Raw genomic sequence first — 20,352 nt, forward strand, 5'->3', positions numbered from 1 at the left:
TGATGAAAACTGTAGCTGATGTGAAGCGGAAGTGCTGAGACATGACAGATAGAGCACAGATGTCACACGCATGCGAGAAGATCTATGAAGATTATTTATGTCTTGAGAAGGTGGCCTAAAACCATCTCGTTTTGGTATAAAGGTATTTGGACGCCCTGTGATACAATTCTAAAATTGTAAGCACTGACGGGAAAACACAACTACAATACAGCTGTTTGTTTTTTTGTTTTTTTTTAACATGCAACAACTCAGAATTGAACATAGAAGTTTCTAATAATGTGCTAAGATCAATTGGGTAGGATAAAATTCATTTTGGAGTGCATGGGTGGCGTTTGTGCTTCTAGCTACCATGGACAGAAATATTAGGGGGATTTATCGGAGAAAAGTGTGTGGCCAACGTTATAAAGATGTTGATTTTTACGATGCTACTTCAAAATAATCTCTGAAAGTCAGCAGAAAGTCAATTAAATCTTGTGGATGACATCCTCTGGATCCGCACAGAAATGCCAGAGACCGAATTTCAGTGACTTTGCCATGCAATGTAACGCTTTTATTTCTTTTTTTTAATTGGCTGTTATGTATGGAGGCAAAGAGCTGCCAATGTGGAGAAAACATTTTTGACTGGCATTTTTTTTTTTTGCAAAATGAACCATTTCTGTTAATCCCACGAGCCTCGTGAGGAAAGGATAGGTAAAATTAAAATCAGAGAAAAAGGGTATATTAAATGACATTTGGAACACATGAGCCCCACTAGGCCATCTTTGTTCAGCGGCTTGTACAAGCTGATTATTTGGGGCGTGTTTTATCCGCCTTGTGCAGAATATATTACGTGTGTAAATGTTGTTGAACCCCACGATCCTGCAGGAAAAGGTCACACACTCCCCTCGACCCCGAGTGCTTCTCTGTCTTTGTGTACCCGCGGTGGAAAAAACGAGCTGTGCCTATAAACTTCGCATTTAAAAAGGCAAGTGCGGCCGAGGAGGGTGGGGTGGAGGGGGGGCGCTGCATGAGGGGAACAATGGCAGCTTTTTGGACACACTTTTTCTCACTGTGATGAACAGCAGGGAGACCGGTAGAGGCTCCTATAAAAGAGCGATAGAGCACAGCTGCCAGGGTTCAACAGTAATTTTATCAAATGTCTCCTAGGGGGCTCCATGCGGTTTATCATTGGGTTCATGGCAAACGAGAAGAGAGCCAGCAAATTGTTCGTCCGCTCGCTTTGTCGTCATAACTCCCCGCATTTAGAGTCGCGTAATCATTAATAATGCACTTGACATTCGGGCTGCTTTGTCATGCGTTCGCACACATAAACGAGGTGAAACAAGAGGGAAGCTTTCCACAAGCTGACAGCAGCAGGAGGTGGACTCAAGAGAGCAGCTGCGTGCTCCAAACGCACGCCAGGTGGACCATCATCGTCACCATCGTCCTCATCATTATTATTAGCAAAGTGATTGTTTGCACCGCGGAAACAAAAAGTCCATCGGGCCATGTTGAAGCTGCCTTCTGCTTCATAGAGACAAGGGTCGTCAGGCTGGCTGAATATTGATTTATCAGTTTCACGCGTAATCCCTCTTTGACAGCTGCCACCAACAGCTGATTGAGCCAATTAGCCAAGGTTCTTCTGAATGCAGCCAAAAAAAAAGTGTCACTAGGTGTCTAACTCGAATGAGGCACATGGAACTTAAAGTCTGCACCATTGCGTAATTACGCACGGTGCGCGTGTCGGAAGTCGTGTAGTAAAAAGTATTACTCACGCTCAGAAGCCATGGTGATGACGGACTCCGTGGTGGCGTGGTACTCATCCTCCTCCATAAACTCATCCTGGGAGGACGCGTCTCCCTGGAAGTCATGATGGTCCAGGAGCTGCTGGAGCGGGGGCGCCTTAGGCAGCAGTTGGTTGACCACCTCCCGGCTGATGTTGGGCGCCTGCTTCAGACGCAGCTTGCTCAAGATCTGCGACTTGATGGTCTCCAGCCTCAGCACTTTACTTTGTTCCCTCCAAATGCAGGCGGAGCACTCGTGGGTACCGGCGTCCTCGTCCAGGAGTGACAGGCCGGCATCCGTGGGCGTCTCGCTGGCGGGAGGCAGCAGCAGATTGGGCTCATCGCTCCCCGACTGTCCCAGGGAAATGAGCACCATCAAGCACAATAAGAAGTTATACCTCGACATGACGATGCGTGGACACCAGGCAATGCAACTTTTTTTTTTTTCTTGTTTCCTTTTTGTTGTTTAACTCACGTTACCGGTTAAATCCCCTCTCTTGGCTGTGCGTCGCTCCTGTCTTTATCCTACCAGAGTGGCATCTAATCCAACACCGAGAAGTAGTCTTTTTGCAGTCGGGGGGTGGGGGGGTTGCGTTCCAGTGGGTCTTTATTGCAAGTTGACCAAATTTCTATCAGATGAATGCATAGCCCGATCACGTGTAGTATGATGGTTGCTTTTGGCGTCGTCTGTACTATAGTTTCAGTCCATGGAGGTGTGTGAGTGTGCAGAAGTGTCACTGGAAAATGTGCAAGTGCGGTCAAAAAGGGTGCTCTTTATATATCTCAGCTGCCCGCTGTCGTCATCCGTCTCCATTGGCTAAGATGGCAACAAAAGGCTTTTAGGTCTGTCACCAAGTCAAGAGGGACAGCGCGAAGGGAGGGTGTAAGGTCTCTTATTAGACAAAATTGTTGTGTATAATTATGTTATTTTTAACAGTCTATGGCACATTTATTCTCACGGTGGAAAAATATGTTTGGATTGTTTTATCACGTGTTGCAGTTAGACTCTCTCCGTGTTCCTCCAAACAAATTAATATCACCAAATCATTGAATGTAATTATCTATACTCATCTCAAGTTTTCTTTCCCTGTAGCCCAATCTGTTGCATAAGTTTTCAAATGGCGTGTCAAAATGATGCTGATTGAGTTAACAGTATGTTCACTCACAAAAACAAAACAAATGGTTAATACAGCCAATAACTATCTTTAGACTTAACTTTTGAATTACCTCAAATGCTCATTTATTTTACTCATTTGTTCTCCCATTAAGTCTCAAACTTTTGACCCTAAAACACCAATACGTGTATAAAATGTCAGGGTTTGCTTTGAATACACTGTTTTGTAGCAGACTAAAAGTTGTTATAGCTCAGGAAGATGCTGCGAATGTACAGTGCGGGCAAATTTTGACCCACCAGCGACATCTGGTGGGGGAAGACTCGTAAACCAATGACGAGTCGTTTTTTCCTTTGATACAATTTATGACGTGACATTGCATTCAATTGCCTTTATGCACGACTATAAAGAGGACTTGCAGAATAATGATATTTTATGATACGACGTCACCTATGTGACTCAATTGCTTCACAAATAGTCGCCACTACCTTTGCATATTTCCTTTGGAATTGAAGACAACTTTAAAATTTACAATTAATGAAATATAAATAATTAGGATGAACCCAAGGGTGACGTCACTGTGTGTAGCTGTGCACTTACTGTAGCAGGTATCAGGTAGAAAGAAGAACATGCTTCGACCCAAGGTGCCAGACCAGCAGTTTGCTGAAAGACAAGTAAGTAAAAAAAACAGCAGCAGCAACAATAATTCTCCCTAAGGATTTATGATCGATTAAAAGTACCAAAAAAACAGGAGAAATTCAAGTGGAGCAATTGCACTCTCAGCTGTGATTTATTTCCCTTTTTTGTTAATATGCTCTAAGACAGACTATGTAAATTCTTTAACACTGATCTTTTTGTGTGCCACTTCACACAAAGTGGCAAATATTAACATTAACCCACCCATCATTTTATTCTGCGCGTTCTCATTATCCTCATTGACCCTGGACTGGTCCCCAATCGCAGGACCCACACAAACAAACAACCATTCACACCCATATTCACACCTATGGGCAATTAAGAGGCTTCAATGAACCGAACATGCACGTTTTTACAATGTGGGAGGAACGCCGATTCTAAGGACCCATGACTGACAGGGGCGCTTAGAAAGTTGGATTTCCGATTGCATTGGTGGGACGAATATTTTACCCATGATGACCTTTCCTGTTTTCTGTCAAGATTCTCAGTCATTTAGCCTTTCAGTGTGATTTGTTTTAAATAAATAATATCAATGCTATTGCTTGACATCAAAATATCTAAATACTCTCACTCGAAGTACAAAGTAAAAGTATACACTGCATATGGAGTACTTGATAAATTCGCAGTTAAACTTTAATAATGTATTTATTAACTTTAATCATTTTATCAACTTTAATCTTGTTAATATTTCGTTTTTATATTGTTTTGAGTACCAGGTTTGTGAGCGTTACATGCGTTTTGTCCCTGGTGGCTCTCCGTACTTAACTGGGCCGGGCTTTGTGATGGTACTGTTACTTAGCAGCCGCACTGACTGTTACTGTTACGTAGGAGAAACACGCACCGTTTGAGCTCGGGGGTGTCTGCCTTATATAAACACTTGTGTGTATAGATATACAAAATGCTTTCAGTTACTCTGGACAACAATGGGTCTCCAAAGAAGCGGACGTTTTCGCGTAGCGAGGATGAATCACTCCGTAGTATCATAAAGGAGGTGAGCGGCGGAGAGAAAGACAATCAGCGGCTTTTTTTTGTTTTTTGGTTTAAAGTGCAACTCTAATGAGTCCTTCGGTTTCTTGAAATACTTCAACTTCACATGATGTAGTTAGCTAGAAAGTGATCATTATTGTAGTCGTTAATGTCTTCCGTGAGACATTATTCGTTTCAACCTACTTCCTCATACCAGTTAGCTGCGCTGCCGTGTTGACTAATGCTCGCGTCGAGATGTTAAGTGCTGTGTGTGTGCGTGCGTGCGTGCGTTCACCAGGCTGAGAGCTCATCCAGGCGTCTGACACGAAGCGACAGCCGACCCGGGACCCTGAAAAGGAGATCTGACAGCCAGGTAAGGAGCCGCAGTCCAAGGAGAGCGACATGAATCTCTGGCCTGTACCCAAACTCGTACATTAAAGCTAAGCGTCATCTGGAGTTTGTGAGTATGGTGTCAAAGAAATTCTAGGACCTTTGTCACAAAAGATGTTTTCAAATCCAAGAATTTTTACCTGGTTGTCTTCAAAAGATCCTGCTGTGTTTGCTTTGTCAGTATGCGAAAAGAGGCAGTCAGGACAATCGCACGTACATTTGAGCATCTGACAGTTCCTGTGAAAGAACATTGCTGTGCTGGAGCAACCAATTATTATTTAAAATGATTTTTTTTTTCTTTTCAGCAATCAGACCAGGACATCCCAATGGGACTCTCAGAGATGGTGAGAATTTTTCTTTGTCATAAATATAATGGCACACAAGCATTGCAGTCATCCATCATGTCCCTGATGAGGGTTCTTCTTGAGAGCTTGTTAAGTGCACACTCACACCCACACGCTGCCATGCGAATTCAGCCCACGCTGATTTTCTTACCGTGTCTGTTGTGTAGCTGGAGCTGCAGGCCAGCTACGACGAGGCGGTGCACGAGCTGCGTGGGCTGGAGGTGGAGCGCGAGGCTCTGTTGTTCCAGGTGGACGTCCTGCAGGACACGCTGGAGGGTGTGGAGGAGCTGCTGGCCGAAACCCAGAGGGAGGTTGGACAGGCTAATATGGTGCGTGGCACAAACATGGTAGTTTGGTTAAAGACTTTGCGACAAAAAACAAACATTAAAGACTTTGTGACAAAAAAACAAACATGCCTGTCTGCTTTCAGGAGTTAGAGCGAGAGCGGGAGGCCAAGAAGAAACTGGAGCGTATGGTCCACTCTTTAATGCAGGAAGTGGAGACATTAAAAGAGGTCATGTGACTTTCAACACAAACACCACCATATTGCCAGAATGACATTTTGATATTTTGCTTTCTCCTCACAGGAAAAAAATATTCTTGTGAATGTATCGGAGGACAGGAATGAAAGTGAAGTGGACGCAAAGGGAGCGGAAAGTCAAATGGACGATCCGACCCAGGAAACAGCAGAACTTAGCTCAGCCAGCGAAGCCGCTGCTGCGTGCGACGATGCGAATCTGACCAAGGCAGATGAGGGGAGTGTCGTGACCAAAGTGAAGTGGGTGGCCAACAGCGCCCCCTCCCTCGCCCTGGACGACCCGCTCTGTGAGGACGGGGTGCACCGGAGGCCTTTCAAAGGCGGACGAGACCAGTCCCCGGATAAGAGCGACTCGGACACGGCGAGCATGTACGAGGACGCGTCTACGGAAACTCCTGAGCAGGACGCCGTCCCTCCGGAGCTGCCTCATGACTCCGAGAGTAAGGACGGCAATGAGTCCCAGGGGCCCCAAAACGATGTCAGCTGCCTTTTGTCTTAATTTATTCTGAAGCCATGCATCCTTTTTCACAGCTACCATTCTCGGTGGTTCTCAAGCTGATACGAATCTTTACTACCTGTCTTTTTTATACTCTTTCAAGAAATGTTCAGCTGCTGCTTGAATAAGAAATAAATGTGTATACAGGGAAACTAGAGTAAGCCGCACAATTGCTCGACTTGTCTGCAATAAGTCATTGTGGCTACAGTTTGGGCTTAATTGTTTTAGGTAGCTAATTTGAGATGCAACTTTTTGGAAGGTCAAAAAGTAAGGGAACCACAATTCACTGCCTGACTGAGTGACTTAGTATTTTTATGTCTTGTATCATCGATTTTGAGGATTTAGGGGGAATTGGCAGCATTTGCACTTTTCACAAGTTTGTGCGTTGAAAACATTCCCTTTAGAATCAAACTTGAGTGAGGGATAGGAAGTCCCTTTGTCTGCATGGGAAGACTGCTTGTTGCACATTTGCAGTCCATTTTTAATGTCTCTGCTGTAAACTTGTCATATTTTTAAAGCCTTTGGGAGCTGTTGATTGCATGGACATTTGTCAGTTTTTATTTCCACATGGCACATCTTCAAACCATTTTGAACACTTTTGCACATAGCATTGGTGTCATGGCAATTCATTTCAAGCATGAGTTAAGATTATTTACGAATCAGGTTTCATTTTTTATCCTAATTTAAAAAGACTTCCTATAAACACATCAAAATAATGTTGCCATATTTGATTGCTAATGAAATGACCATGTATGATCTTTGTAATGATTTGTATAGTCGCTCAACATGATTGTTTTTGTTGTAATACTTGCTTAGCCATGCAAAGCTCTGATGACTTTTTTTTTGTCTGCCACGTCATTATTTGTTATAGGAACTTTGACCTGCTATGGTTCGAGACTTTCAAATAGTTTCCCTCAATGTGTTAACTTCCAATTGTAATTTTCTTTTGTTCTATGTCATCAGATCACGTGCATTCGAAAAATGCAAAAGTATATATTCTTGTAATTTTTTTGCATTTGAGTAATTTTGAATTCTAGAGTAAATCTAAAACCAGAATTGAAATTTTGGAATAAAATAACTTGATCAATGTTGTGTGCTTTATGTTTTCTGTATTTTATTTGAACATTTTTAGTTTGATAATCGAGTCATCCCAATTTTTGTTTTTTTTATCTCAAATGTTTTAGCAAGTTGTGACAATAGATGTCCACCAGGTGGCAAACTAGATCGAAAGGAGGCAGTTTAGCCAACAGAACTCAAAGCCCAATATGATTGTTTTGATTAATAAACCACTGACGCAAAACACAGACATGTAAATTTTACATGCCAAATTGTGTTCTATTTTAATGTACTCTGTAGTCGGATATGTTAAGGAGTGAAACATGATCGATATCAAAACAGCCCCTTTTCTTTTTTCAAATTGAGTTGTTTCCATTTTGGCAAATTTGCAAACTGGTCTTTGCTGATTCCAAATATGTGGCAGAAGTCTTTGTCGGTAAGGTATTTCTGAAAAGCAGTCGACAAAATACAAGATTATATTTTAGAGACTGGCTTTGTTTCATGCAGTCATATGAAAATGAATAAAAACAACGCATACCTCTTTCTGGGTTGGATCAACGTTTCTAGGCAATTCGTTGGCAAGCTTTTTGACTAAAACCTCAGCAGGAAAACACTGAAAGCTTGCATCATTTTCAGCATCGCTATGAACCTAGAAAGTGACAGCAACACTCAAACAACTCGTCACGTAAAAAAACATCAAAAGTGTTCTGTACGTACAGTGAAAACATCGACAAGGCTCGCCACGTTTCCCAGCTCCTTCTTCAGTTGCTCGTAGCTCTTGCCCTCCTGCCAGGCAATTAAAAACAAGACATTTCATTAAGTAAACTTGTAAAAGCAAAAGAAGACCCATGTAAGAGATGCTAAGAAAATTCTAAAGGATGTGGTCAAGTTGTCTTGTTAGGTCAAACATTTTCTACCATGTTAGTACAGTACTTGAATAAAGAATACATTTAAAAGTCACACCTGCAAAAATCATTAAATTAATATTAGCAAATTTTTGACTCAATAATTTATGCTTCATTGAAAACCTGCTTACACTCCATTTGTAAGGATCCCAAGCAGTGAACCAGCCAGTGAAGGTGATTGGCTCGAACCCTTGCTTGACCAAGATGATAGGTGTGTCAGGATCTCTGTCGGCTGGGTGTGTGTGCAGGTACTCCTGGCTGGTCACCACTGCCTCTTTGCGTTCTAATCTGTTGGCCTCCTTACCGATCCACAAAAACACCTGATAAGGCAGAATAAGCATTATTATTCTGCATATTAAGACAATATTGTATGTTTAGGTTCTGGTACGCTTCCTCTTCACGACCTGGTCCCATGTGTCTAGTAGCATGACATCATCGTCATTGAGGTCATCCTGCGTGAACTGGGTCACCTCGGTCACGACGAAACGTCCCGACTTGTTGGAGCATTCGAACAGGCGTGGCTCATGGTCCAAAACAGTCTGCTGCAGCCTGGGGGGGGAGCGACACACACACACAAATAAAATAATTATTAGTTTTTTTAAATAATGTTAACAACTAGGTTTCATTTGAGAAAAATATATCATAGGGAGGTTTGCTTGAAAACATTGAAATTATCTTAACAGTTGATGATTTGAAAATGATCCCGAGTGCCATTTGAATATAAAAACCAGCCGAAAACATATTTTGCATAATAATTTGGAAAAAGCTGTCAGAGGGGACAAAAACTCCCGCCTGCTCCAAACGAACCCGTGCGCCAACTTTACCTTTTGTCATTGGCGTAGGGTGCCTGACCTCCCAGCATCTCCCAGAAATCCAAAGGTTCGAGACCCTCGGCAACAATCTGGCTATAGAAGCCCAGCGAGTTGTGTCCGATCACGGAGCTGATCTCCTTTGCCATGTCCCTCTCATCTCCACTTGCTCCCTACAAACACCAGACGTCAATTAGCTTTTAAATGACACCGTTGTTACGTTTGAAGGCCTTCTCCGTACCTTTCCACACCACAGATACAGTCCACTCTGACTTTTGAGCAGAAACACGTCATTCGAGTTGAGAGAAGAGGCCAAAGCTGGAACCTCAATTGCTTTCGTATTGGAGGGGTCATAACCATGAACCTGGAACAGTCGCACTGGCGGGTCAGGTTCAGAAGGTCCTTTTCTAGATGAGCCCCCCTGACAGAAAAGGATTACGTACGTTACATGAGACAAAAACAAAATCCCACTGGCATCTAATTTGGTCAAACCTCATAGATGACCATTCTGCCTTTGAAAATGGCCAAAAAGTGTCTGGGTTCTTTTCCCATGGTCACTCTGACTTGAACCGGCGCCCCACCGTACATGTGGTCCATATCGATGGCGTGAAGCACAGACGCCGCCAGCTCGTCCTGTGTGGCATGACGACCCTAAAATACCACGTGATTGGTTTTAGTTTGGTTCAACCTCCAAAGATGAAGCGGGAAGTGTTGGGACTTCACCTGCCATATGTAGAGTATGAAGCTCTGCTTGTTGTTCACCATGTAAGAGTAGAGGATCAAGTAACAGTCTCCTCCGTAGAAGTAGCCGTGACGATGAGCGTCCACGGGCACCAGCTCCAGATTTTCAATTCTCCAAACCTAAGTGGAATCAATTTGATAAGCTCATGTGAAGCCCCCAGCAACTGTGATGTCATTTTCAGCAAGTGGCAAAATGGCCGCCCCCTGAGATGGATCCATTTTGCTGCTTAATTCATTTTCCACAAGTGGAATATTAATACCATGTTCAGACTAGTCGGGGTTAACGGAATGTTAATGAGGCTTAAAAAGTATTTTAGACGGCAGATATTTTGTCACAAACCTCCACTTGACCTGTACCATCGTCAACCATCCTTTCTTGTGCAGCAATCTCTGGCATCTCATGCATCAGAGCGACATCAAATTTCTCTTGTGTGACAGTCGCTAAAACAGTGCAGAAAAAAACGATTCACTAAGTCACGACAATTATTTGACGATACGTGCAGCCATGTTGTGTATTCCATACCAACTTTGCCCCTTGTGTGTGCTTTTCCCAGGCCTTGTGTTTGGTCCTTCACCGTCCACGTCTGGAACAACTGCTTGAAATGCGCCGACTCGGCTCCGTCATTCATCACCTCCACGTTTGTGGTGCTGGGGTAGTCTTTAGCTTTGATAAACTCCTACCAGGACCAGTCGCAGTGTGTAAACACGCTAACTCATCACCGACAAGATATCTAGATGTGCGTCAACTCACCATAGCGCTGGATATGGCCATCTGTTTCTCAGCTTTATTGACCTTCTTCCCTTTCCATACAAACAATTTTGACCCAGCATGGTCCAGAATGTAGCAGTCCTGCATAGATTTGACAAATGGCTCTCAAAACATCAACATTGGGAGATATTAGAAGAAGAAAAAAGTATTACACGACTGGATCAGATAATAAATGCTCGGTGACGCAGCTAGATAAAAATACAGTCACTCACATTACTGTTAAGCAGTTCTTGCACCAGTGGTCTGCGAGCAACTTCTACGACCTTCATCTGCCCTTTAGCGTATGACACACTGGAAAAAGTACACAAAAAAGAAGACAACTCATCACACATACTGGAAGAAGCAGACTGAAGCGCATTGTTGCGCCGGTGGGTGGAGCTTACTGGTAAAGAGTGAGTTTTCCTATTTGTTCCTGGTTAGGGGGTTCATCAAGCGGTCCATCTGTCAGATGGATGCGCCTCTGCCCAAGAACGTCAATCATACTCTCCATGATTTCAGGACTGTTGTCCTCCTCGTCACCCTCGATCACCTTGATCTCGGCACGACCACCTCGCTCTCTGTCTCGAATGTCTTTGGCCAGCAGCATGCCCTGAGGGTCCACAACAGATTTTTAAAAGGTATGACATCACGACATTGCAATGATGGAGAAAAAAAAATGTCAATCACAATATCTTACTTTAAGTCTTTCCTGACTGTTGCTCTTTGGTCCATTCCACTGGATGATGACCTTACCGATGTCCAACAAAAACACATCCCCCAGGTTGAAGCTCTTCCAGGAAAGCACCACCTGAAACCAGTCGGAGAGTGTGTACACAAGGTGCTCTGTGCCCCTGGTGTTACATAAGCGGCCTGCAATCCCACGCTCACCTCCTTGGCCACCACCCGTTTCCTCCCTTTGACATGAAGCAGCCTCTGTACGTCGTAGGCGTTGACTTCGGTGTGCTTCATGCCCGATGCAACTCCGCCTTTCTTGTAGCTGCAGTTTGTGAGACAAGACTGAGATCATCTAGGTTAACCCCCCACACACCCCGACTTCCACTTTCACTCACATTATGCCACGCTTAAAATAACCGCTGAATACATCGGACTCGTGGTCTTGAACTTCTCGGAGCTGAATCGGCGAGGAACCCAAATAGTCATCCAACTGTGCGGCGTAAACTGCAGCTGCCCCTTGCTCATCCAGTGAGGACTGTGAGCCGATCCAGAAGTGGATGTTGCAGTGCTGGGAGCCTTTGACTTTCGGGGTCTGGACATTTGAGAGTCATGTGAACAGAAAAGGAGTCCGGATACTTTTGTTTTCCATCATATGAAGATAGATCTTCTACTTACATAGAGAATAACATAGCAGTCGCCTTCATAAAATTGTCCATGTGACTTCTCAGGGACTTGAACAAGCTCCATTTTCTGTTTCACAAGGAGAGAACATCTGTTTTCACCATTACATTGTACCATCTCTGTTACGGAAAGATGTGATGGAGAAACTACACAAGTACCTCAACTCTCCAGATTATGATCCCAGGAGTGTGAGTTACAGCTCTAAATGTGTACTCCATATTGCACGCAGTTGTGGCGGGCCGCTATTGTTTCTTCTTTTCACCTGTTTCAATAAAAAACATCACCCGGGAGACACAAACATCAACAAAACCAATACAATGTTAAACAACCTTAAATACCTTCAAGAAGTTATCTTACCTGATTTGCTAACAATAAGCAATCATTAAATACAGCCGGCGAAATTATTTGCATGCATTTGTATTTGGCGAGACTTTTTTCAGAAGTTCTGCCCAATCATTGACCTTGTAGGGAAATTGGTTAAAAACAAGATTGACTTGTACTTGTACACACTTTCTTCCATTGCCACAGCGGTTTTTGGACTCTAAAAGTAACAAAAAATCTTTAAAAATACGTAACAGAAGCTTTGTGATCATTTCTTTGTTTTAAATAACGTATAGACAACTTGGGTGGGGTCTGCTTTAGGTCGGCGGATCTGTGAGAGTGAGGGCTGCGCTCCTGTGGGAGTGGTTAAAGCCGCATTTAATCACGGCAACTCAAAATGGCTCCGTTCATTCCCTTTAAATGCGACATTTATATTTAATGAGATATTTGAAATTTCATTTTTTGTTCATGAACATGCATCCAGTCCCTTCTGGAATAATCTTCTAACACTTCCACGTGATTTTGTAACCGTGCTTCTCAGAAAAGTGCCGAACGACAAGAATCTAAACATCAGACTTTCTTTTTCCATTTTTTCCAGGACTTCTCGTTACATGTGCACATATGCACTTAAAAAAAGGCATGAATGACAAGTTAAATAACATTTTCAGCCTTGTAAACTCTTAAATGCTATGACTTTGCCATTTTTCCAGGAATCCTCGCATGTGCCTCAACTGGAATGACGTCATCTAAGTTACTGGCCAAAATGAAATAAAATGACACAGCATTCCAAATTGAGAGTACTGGAAAATGGTCATGAATCAACAGCATGAGCACAGCGGGTCATTTTTTTTTTTGATTGAAGTGGAAGAAATTGGCACAAAAAGAAGATTATTCCTTTCAGCTTTTTGATCTTGGAAGACCACAGAAGGTGGAAATAATCACAAAGTAGCAGACTAACTTATTACTCACGCCAACGACTGTTTGGCTTCCTGCATTTGTCAGCCCTGTAATTAAAAGTACTGTGATCTGGCAAAGACAAATAACAACCTAAAACGTCCTTTAGTAGAACAATGTTCAACCCAACCATATTTTCAAGTGAAGTCAACAAATTATACTCACAATTATTCAACAGATTTGACCAAAATGTTGGCCTTGCTCAAGATGTCAGGTTCGGTAAATTCTCCATCTGAACACGTTGCTTTGGCAATAGGGGACTTTTAACATGATGATCAGAAAGGCAATGAGGTCATAAAGTAGTGTGTCTTCTCTGATGTCATGTCGCTCACGGACACAACAAAAAGAGTCTTACCAGTCAAAACATTTTGGAATTTCGGGAAGAAATGTCCATCCATGAGTATACTATAGCACTTGTCACCATTAGGGTCATGAACTTCAATGTTCTTCCTGAGGTGGCTCCAAAAACATGCGCCTGAGGGTCACTGAAAACTATAAATAGTATTTAAGCATACATGTGAATTTTACTGGTTATGTAGTGTCAATATACTAGTCACGAAAGATAGATATTTAAAGCCAGAACTACAAAACTGTGAGGCAGACATGCTGACTCATACTCTACTTTTTTTGTTGCTCCCTCAAGCACATCAGGTTTTAATAATGAAATAAGTGCATATATTTAACAATATTAATAAATTAAAGGTAAAGTTCAACAACAGGTAGAATTTAACTCTGAAACGTCATAGCTATAAATGACAACGCATGGTAAAATCCAGATTACACAAGTTATTATAGGTCAAAATTAAAACAAAAAAATGGCTATTTCAAAATCCTGATGCGCTACAAAAAAAAGTATTTTTTTTAAATCAGTTTCAAAAATGTTTAGGGACACAAAACTATCTCTGTTGACCAGTGGTCCTGCTGTCACAAACTAATTTTTATAAAAAAGTAGAAGAGATTACATGTATCTTCTTCGATTCGGAAACAAGGAGGAACAGGCCTGCCTCTTCCATCTCCACCAGATGTTGGTGGCTCCTCCCACTGAGCTCAGCTGGACATTCCAGCCCACCTCTGGGGATCTGCCGGTTCCTCCACACACTCGCCAGTCTACGGGAGCAGGAAGAGACAACATGAGAGGACTCGTTGTCTTCATCAGTACGCTGTGTTTGGCCGGCGCACAGCACCAGGCTCTGATTGACTACTTGGAGCGGCGGCTGCTTGCCATTGAGGTGAGGCTTTGCTTCTTGCACTCTATGAGGAAACTTCCAGCAAAAGGGGGCAAAGGCAATGGAATGCAGAAGTGGAAAACTTTTCAATTATGTATGCCGCTCCTGTTCCATTTAGTCACCTTTGACAGGGAGGACGTCAAATGACGCATTACATTCATCTGGAATGTTAAAATGGCAGAACAAGTTGGAATTGCCAAGTTTTGCATTTATCAAGCTAATCAAGGAAGTTGTTACATCAATATCCTGTGTGGAAAGTCTCCAGCGAGTTTCTTGGAATCTCTTATCCTTTAATGGTACGGTGTACCACAAAACAGCTTGGCGTCATGTTACTTTGAATTTCTAACGTGGATTATGGATGAAATCCGTGTAAATATTGTGCTTTGACATTCCTTTTTTTTTCTTTTCCTAAATCTGTGCTTCCGTATCTGACCTCGCCCGCTTCAACAAAACAGGATCGCATCTCGTTATGGCACGAGCAGGCTACTCGCTACGCCACGGAGCTGCGGGAACTCAAGCAACATATGGTTTCGCAGCTTGAGAACCTGGACAAAGAGAAGGATACACTCCGTGAGAGTTTGGACAGCATGGGGACGCGGGTGGACCGGGTGGAGCGTGAGCTGGACTACTTGGAGACTCAGAACGGCGGCGCTCAGCCGTGCGTGGATATGGATGACAAGCTGATCGAGCAGCACGTCACTCAGGTGCAGGAGAAGCAGAAGACCAAATACTTCAAACAAACTGGTAAGATTGTGCTTGGAAGTAAAAAATTAACGTTAGGATTAGGAGGAGAAACATTTCTGTCTTCCAATTGTGTTGCTCTCCTTAGACTGCAACGACATGCTCTCCAGCATCAAAGCTATGAAGATTTTGAAGAGAGTGGGAGGTTCCAAGGGGATGTGGACCAGAGACACTGGCGTGGGCTCTGGGAAGGTCTTCATCTTTAACGGAACCAATGAAGACACCATCTTCGAATTTTCCAATGTGCAAGACTTCACTCGTTCGCAAAGCCTGTCTGACTCCAAGGAGCTGAAGCTTCCATCCGCCTGGAGTGGGACGGGACACATCATTTACAAAAATCACGCCTATCTCGTCATCCAGGCCGACGAGTTGACGCTGGTCAAATATGACTTGAGGAACAAGTCTGTGGCAGATAGCGTGGTGTTCCCGGATTGGGACTACATCCCTGTGTACGGTCTGAGCCCCGAAACCGTGCTGGACCTGGCTGTGGATGAAGAAGGCCTGTGGGCCATTTATGCAACACATCAGAATGAGCAGCACATCTCTCTGGCTAAGATGGACAGCGGTTCTCTGAGTATCGAGCAGACGTGGGACACCAGCTGCCCCAGGCAGAAAGCAGAAGCTGCCTTCATCATCTGCGGCACGCTATACGTGGTCTACAACACGGAGCAGCCCGGCCGCTCTCACGTCCAATGCGTGTTCGACGTCAACGACATGGTAAGCAATGAAGACGCGCCGCTGGTTTACTTCCCTAAACGTTACGGCGCTCACGCCAGTCTCAAGTACAACCCGCTGGAGAAGTTGCTCTACGCTTGGGATGATGGCTACCAGATTCTCTACAAACTTGTCATGAAGAAGAAACTTGAGGTTTAGCGTCAAACGAGAGAATTGCCAACCCACATTGTGGTAGCTAAGTAGTTTTGGCCGCACTGCGTCGTGTGAGCCTACTGGCGAGTGAACCTTCAACATCTTTTGGAGTATTATTGTCTGTTGTGTCTCTTTATATTGTACGTTTACTGTACAGTACATTAATGAAAGCGTCCATTTCTTCACATTGTGACTTTTAACTGCTGACAACCTTCTACCAGAGGGATCTTGTACTTTTGGCTTTTATTATTCTTTGATATTTCTGTGATTTAAAAAAAAATCTGCATTCCATTTTCACTCACTCAATGGAAAAGATTCATCAGTAAGCTAAAACTCTTGTTTTCACTGAAGCAGAAGGACAGTCTAAATATCTGCAGGCATAACTCAATTTCCTACTGGTTTCCACTAAGCTCTTACATGAGCAGTGCTTTGTCTTGATATGTTTTTGCCTGGTTGTGATTATAGCTCATAAAGGCAAAACCAACTCAGCCTGATTGAGATATAGTTTACTTAATGGAGTTATAATGAAATACAAACATGTGTAATCCCCCAGAGTTAGTTTGTGTGTTCCATGTAAATCAAATGTGACAGTTGTGGTTCAAATGATTGCAAATAATTTTAGTTCAAGCTCACAGCAACATTAGCTAACAATTTGGTGTTTGATGGTATTTGCTAGCTGGCTAGCACGGTTGCGTTTCCCTCTTTACACTGCGCATATCTGTGAACCAAGTCTGATCGGGTTGAGTTGTTTTTGACAAAATAAAATTGATGAAAAGTAACAACTTGGTCGACTATTAATACCATCCAATATTTAGTGATTAGAAATGAAGCTTCAAATTTGCTTCATGAACCAGGTGTGAACCAGAAACCGAACCCCAACAGTTATATAAACACATTTATTTATTTATTTTTGAACTGTCAACAAGCAATAGCCATAAAAGGGGCTTATAAAGGGGCAGGTAAAATCTAGTGTACGAAAGATGTGACAACCTACCAAATCTGAAAATAAAGCAACCTTTGCATAAATATAAAGACATTTTCATTTTTGTTGACTTCTTATAGCCGGAAAATTGAACAGACAATAAACGTTGGTATTTGCACTATCCCGAAACGTGTGCTATCAATTTCTAAATTCTAAAATTTGGACAGCCTAAGGCCGGAACACGAATATAAAACAAACAAGTCTCTGGGCACAAAACTACAATATGTCTATGAATACCGACGTACATTAGAGGGTGACAATATTTAGTTTAACAATGGCAAATATGGACAAACAGAAGAATGTTAGGTCTACAGAACAGACAAGAACATTTCAAAATGTTTTTAAAGTATCAGAAGAGCATCAAAAGGATATCACTCATCAAGTGAGATCACTTACGGCTTGTTGTCGTGAAAAGAACATGCTGCTTTTTCTTAGGAGATTTTGCACAATTCAAAGTCTCAGATGAGGCAGAGGCATGGTGACATCACGGAAGAAGCGATGGACTAGAGCGTTTTTGGCCGATAATCTTTTGTTTGGATCGTAATGCAGCATTTCCTGAAAGACAAGCACAATACTTTTTTTGTAGCGGCTGTCGTCAAAACCAGACTTCAACTGAGCCAGTGCAAATATTTCATAACAGAAAAATCTCGCGGTACACCACTTCCAAGTCGAGACGAAAACAAAAATGAGGGAAATGTTCTCACTCGTAGCAGATCTCTTCCATCCTCATCCAGGAGTGGAACCACTTTTGATAGATCCTGACGGGCCCAGTTGGGGAACGACGGTTTGTAGTCCGGCATGGACGTGACTCCCGGCCACGTGGCTTCATCGGGGGTGCCGAGGGTGCGGAAAATGCGGAAGAGCTGGTCTATCTCCGAGTCGCCGGGGAACAGGGCCCTCCTTGTGATCTAAGAAAGATTTCGCGGAGTGTCACAAAGCGTGGCAGTCGGTACACTCGAGAAAGACTGGAGGAGTGGAAACCATCCACTTAAGTTCTGTGCCATGCCGCAGAGAGCAGCACATGGGGATTGAGACAGCAGGCTTACTTTAATGACTCGAGAAAAACAAAGCCAAGGTCATCTTGGAAAATCCTCAACTGCATTGAGAAGATTAGCATTATTTTCAAAGCCAAAAATGACAGCACTAGGAAAACCTGCTCAAAATGGAAAAATAGGATATTTCCACATAATCCAGGTTATGAATGCAAAAGTCCGAGTAAAAATTGTGGGATTTGCTGACTCACAATGAAGAGATGCAGTGGCCCAAAGCAAAAACCTTAACCATTAATTCCCAAATGGAGATTAGTACCATCTCAGCAAAAATGCAGCCCAGACTCCAGATATCGACAGCCGTGGAGTAAAACTTGCAGCCCAGCAGAATCTCCGGTGCTCTGTACCACAGTGTTACCACCTGGGCAAAAAGACAGAAATCTTTGGTATACAAAAACATGACGAAAAAAGTCGTACTTCGTCATTTACCTCGTGTGTGTACGTGCGCACGGGCACGCCGAACGCTCTCGCCAGACCGAAGTCAGCCAGCTTGATCTCACCCTGAGCGTTGATGAGCAGGTTCTGAGGCTTAAGGTCGCGATGGAGGACCCTGTGGGAATGGCAGAAGGCCAAACCTTGCAGCAGCTGGAAAAGATAACTCTACAGACATAAAGGAAATTTACGTTAATGTCTTTTATTCATAACCAGGACAGTAAATAAATTGACTAAAGAGGTCGATGGAAACACAATGTTTACCTTAATCAAAGCGAGCGGGATGCCAGTGACTGTGGAAGAATCCATGAACTTCTTTAGATCCTGGTTTAGGAACTCAAACACAAGGTAGAGCTTGTTCTCCGTGTGGATGACATCATGCAATCTTAAAAGCATCGGAAGATTTTAAAACTTTGTAAATTAGACAACAACAGTGCATGCGACGGTTGGTGCTTACTTGACAATATTTGGGTGACTGAGCTCTTTGAGGAGGGAAATTTCCCGAATGGCAGTGCTTGGAACACCCTCAGTTTCCCTGGGGAGAAAAATGAATATATTGCTGATTGATCGATTTTTTTTTCGATTTTCCACCAGATGGCAGAAGGTGAATAATTAACCTGTATATCCACCTGCAGCTGTTCATACAACAGCATAGTCATGGCACGCTGAATAAATTCTAAACTGAGTTAAGCTCATGATTTCAGTGTAGTGTTTAAAATTTCTGTGACATTATTGCTCATGTAAAATATGTGCGGTGGTCCAAAAAAGTTTGAAAGGGTGCAGTGTTTCCAATTCTCAAAGTGCGGTACTCAGGCTCACTCTAGTGGTACTTGCAAAAAAAATCACTGCCTAAGTACAGTCAAGTTATATTTAACTTTTTAATGCAATTAAGGCACATGTCCAAACTACGCATAATCTTACAGTGATTTATTATTGTATAATTTTATGCACACTTAGACCCACTACGCTACTGTATTTTAAAGTGGATCCTTATGATGGTCTTTTAAGGGTCCATTGTTTTTTTTCCTTTTAGTGGTACTTTTGAAAGATTGAGAACGACCAGTTTGTGACAAGAACAACAAGCACCACTGGCTCCAAAGTCCAGCCTTTCTTTAGACGTCATCTTACTAGTCTTTTGTTTCAGTATAATCCAAAAATTGTATTTTGACTTTTATCCAACGCTGCATATACAAAAAGGATACTCTTGAGTTTAGTGTTACATTGACAATAAAATGCTTCTAAGTATTTCTCCCAGTGGTTGCACACTCCAGCACCGCATGGAGACTTTGGCCCCATATCATGAACACAAAGCAGGGTTCGTTGAGCAACACAAAGCGGGCTGATGACCACACGACCTTCCCAGCTGACTTACGTGTCCAGCCTGATCTTCTTGAGCGCGACCGTTTCCCCCGTGTTCTTGTTCTTGGCTTTGTACACCACTCCATAAGTTCCCTCTCCTATCTTTTCGACCTTCTGAAAGGAATCCATCTGCCGAGGCTCGGCTGGTGTTCGACGGGAATGTCACGGCTTAAGACAGCTAAAAGCTCAGTCGCGTCTTTTGTGTCCAGCGCGCGGACATTCATCCAACCAACTGCTACTACTAATTCAAAACTCGCCCGCGTGTTGCGCTCACATACGCACGGCCACCGGAGTAAAGAGTTCCACCGATCGTTAAAATAGTCACCCGGTGACAAAGAAACTTGGTTAACGAGTTTATTCGACCATACGGTGTAAACTAAACGGAAATACCCCGTGTGGCAATGTTTGCCGTCCAAATGCAAAACATTTCAGAACCAACACGGCTACGTTTCCCGCGTTGCCACACTGAGCGCGCGTTTTATTTTCTCCAATGTACCGATT

At 43.1% G+C, this 20,352-nt stretch overlaps 5 protein-coding genes across 8 annotated transcripts in view; 2 read left to right on the forward strand and 3 right to left on the reverse strand.

The window, feature by feature from the left end:
• The window catches only part of gdf11 (growth differentiation factor 11), a 16,344-nt gene extending 12,575 nt beyond the window's left edge, over window positions 1–3,769 (reverse strand). For both annotated transcript variants that reach the window (XM_049732831.2, XM_049732830.2), the window contains exons 1-2: window positions 3,476–3,769; window positions 1,755–2,608 (exon numbers count right to left, since the gene is read on the reverse strand). In XM_049732831.2, coding sequence (XP_049588788.1) covers window positions 1,755–2,169 — 415 coding nt within the window. In that variant the 5' untranslated portion in view covers window positions 2,170–2,608; window positions 3,476–3,769. The remainder of the gene's footprint in view (window positions 1–1,754; window positions 2,609–3,475) is intronic.
• Window positions 2,864–7,392, forward strand: si:ch1073-456m8.1 (leucine-rich repeat flightless-interacting protein 2). 2 transcript variants are annotated; one of them, XM_049732833.2, is made up of 6 exons: window positions 2,864–3,549; window positions 4,836–4,910; window positions 5,233–5,271; window positions 5,439–5,600; window positions 5,702–5,785; window positions 5,859–7,392. In XM_049732833.2, exons 1-6 carry the CDS (start codon window positions 3,505–3,507, stop codon window positions 6,306–6,308), a joined length of 855 nt encoding a protein of 284 aa, XP_049588790.1. In that variant the 5' UTR covers window positions 2,864–3,504; the 3' UTR covers window positions 6,309–7,392. The 2 variants fall into 2 exon arrangements, with proteins under 2 accessions (XP_049588790.1, XP_049588789.1); XM_049732832.2 differs by lacking the exon at window positions 2,864–3,549 and adding an exon at window positions 4,322–4,562.
• On the reverse strand, window positions 6,848–14,297 carry avil (advillin). Of its 2 annotated transcripts, XM_049732828.1 has the most exons (22): window positions 14,158–14,297; window positions 13,551–13,687; window positions 13,361–13,455; window positions 12,079–12,182; window positions 11,915–11,989; window positions 11,635–11,831; window positions 11,453–11,561; window positions 11,262–11,372; window positions 10,969–11,174; window positions 10,798–10,876; window positions 10,568–10,666; window positions 10,340–10,493; window positions 10,157–10,257; window positions 9,799–9,936; window positions 9,568–9,726; window positions 9,317–9,496; window positions 9,091–9,248; window positions 8,671–8,815; window positions 8,398–8,586; window positions 8,079–8,147; window positions 7,900–8,010; window positions 6,848–7,808 (listed from the first exon to the last, which is right to left on the reverse strand). In XM_049732828.1, exons 4-22 carry the CDS (start codon window positions 12,136–12,138, stop codon window positions 7,695–7,697), a joined length of 2,454 nt encoding a protein of 817 aa, XP_049588785.1. In that variant the 5' UTR covers window positions 12,139–12,182; window positions 13,361–13,455; window positions 13,551–13,687; window positions 14,158–14,297; the 3' UTR covers window positions 6,848–7,694. The 2 variants fall into 2 exon arrangements, with proteins under 2 accessions (XP_049588785.1, XP_068508433.1); XM_068652332.1 differs by having other exon boundaries at window positions 13,361–13,687.
• On the forward strand, window positions 14,218–16,811 carry olfml3b (olfactomedin-like 3b). The gene is made up of 3 exons (XM_049732829.1): window positions 14,218–14,424; window positions 14,877–15,165; window positions 15,251–16,811. Exons 1-3 carry the CDS (start codon window positions 14,218–14,220, stop codon window positions 16,033–16,035), a joined length of 1,281 nt encoding a protein of 426 aa, XP_049588786.1. The 3' UTR covers window positions 16,036–16,811.
• A 100-nt stretch (window positions 16,812–16,911) lies between these two features.
• On the reverse strand, window positions 16,912–20,336 carry cdk2 (cyclin dependent kinase 2). Its single transcript, XM_049732835.2, has 7 exons — window positions 19,865–20,336; window positions 18,950–19,027; window positions 18,757–18,877; window positions 18,490–18,660; window positions 18,320–18,421; window positions 17,716–17,919; window positions 16,912–17,566 (listed from the first exon to the last, which is right to left on the reverse strand). The coding sequence occupies exons 1-7, from the start codon at window positions 19,978–19,980 to the stop codon at window positions 17,462–17,464; spliced, it is 897 nt and encodes a 298-aa protein (XP_049588792.1). The 5' UTR covers window positions 19,981–20,336; the 3' UTR covers window positions 16,912–17,461.
• Between the last annotated feature and the right edge of the window lie 16 nt (window positions 20,337–20,352).

Source organism: Syngnathus scovelli, chromosome 11, assembly GCF_024217435.2.
Source record: "Syngnathus scovelli strain Florida chromosome 11, RoL_Ssco_1.2, whole genome shotgun sequence".
NCBI lineage: Eukaryota > Metazoa > Chordata > Actinopteri > Syngnathiformes > Syngnathidae > Syngnathus > Syngnathus scovelli.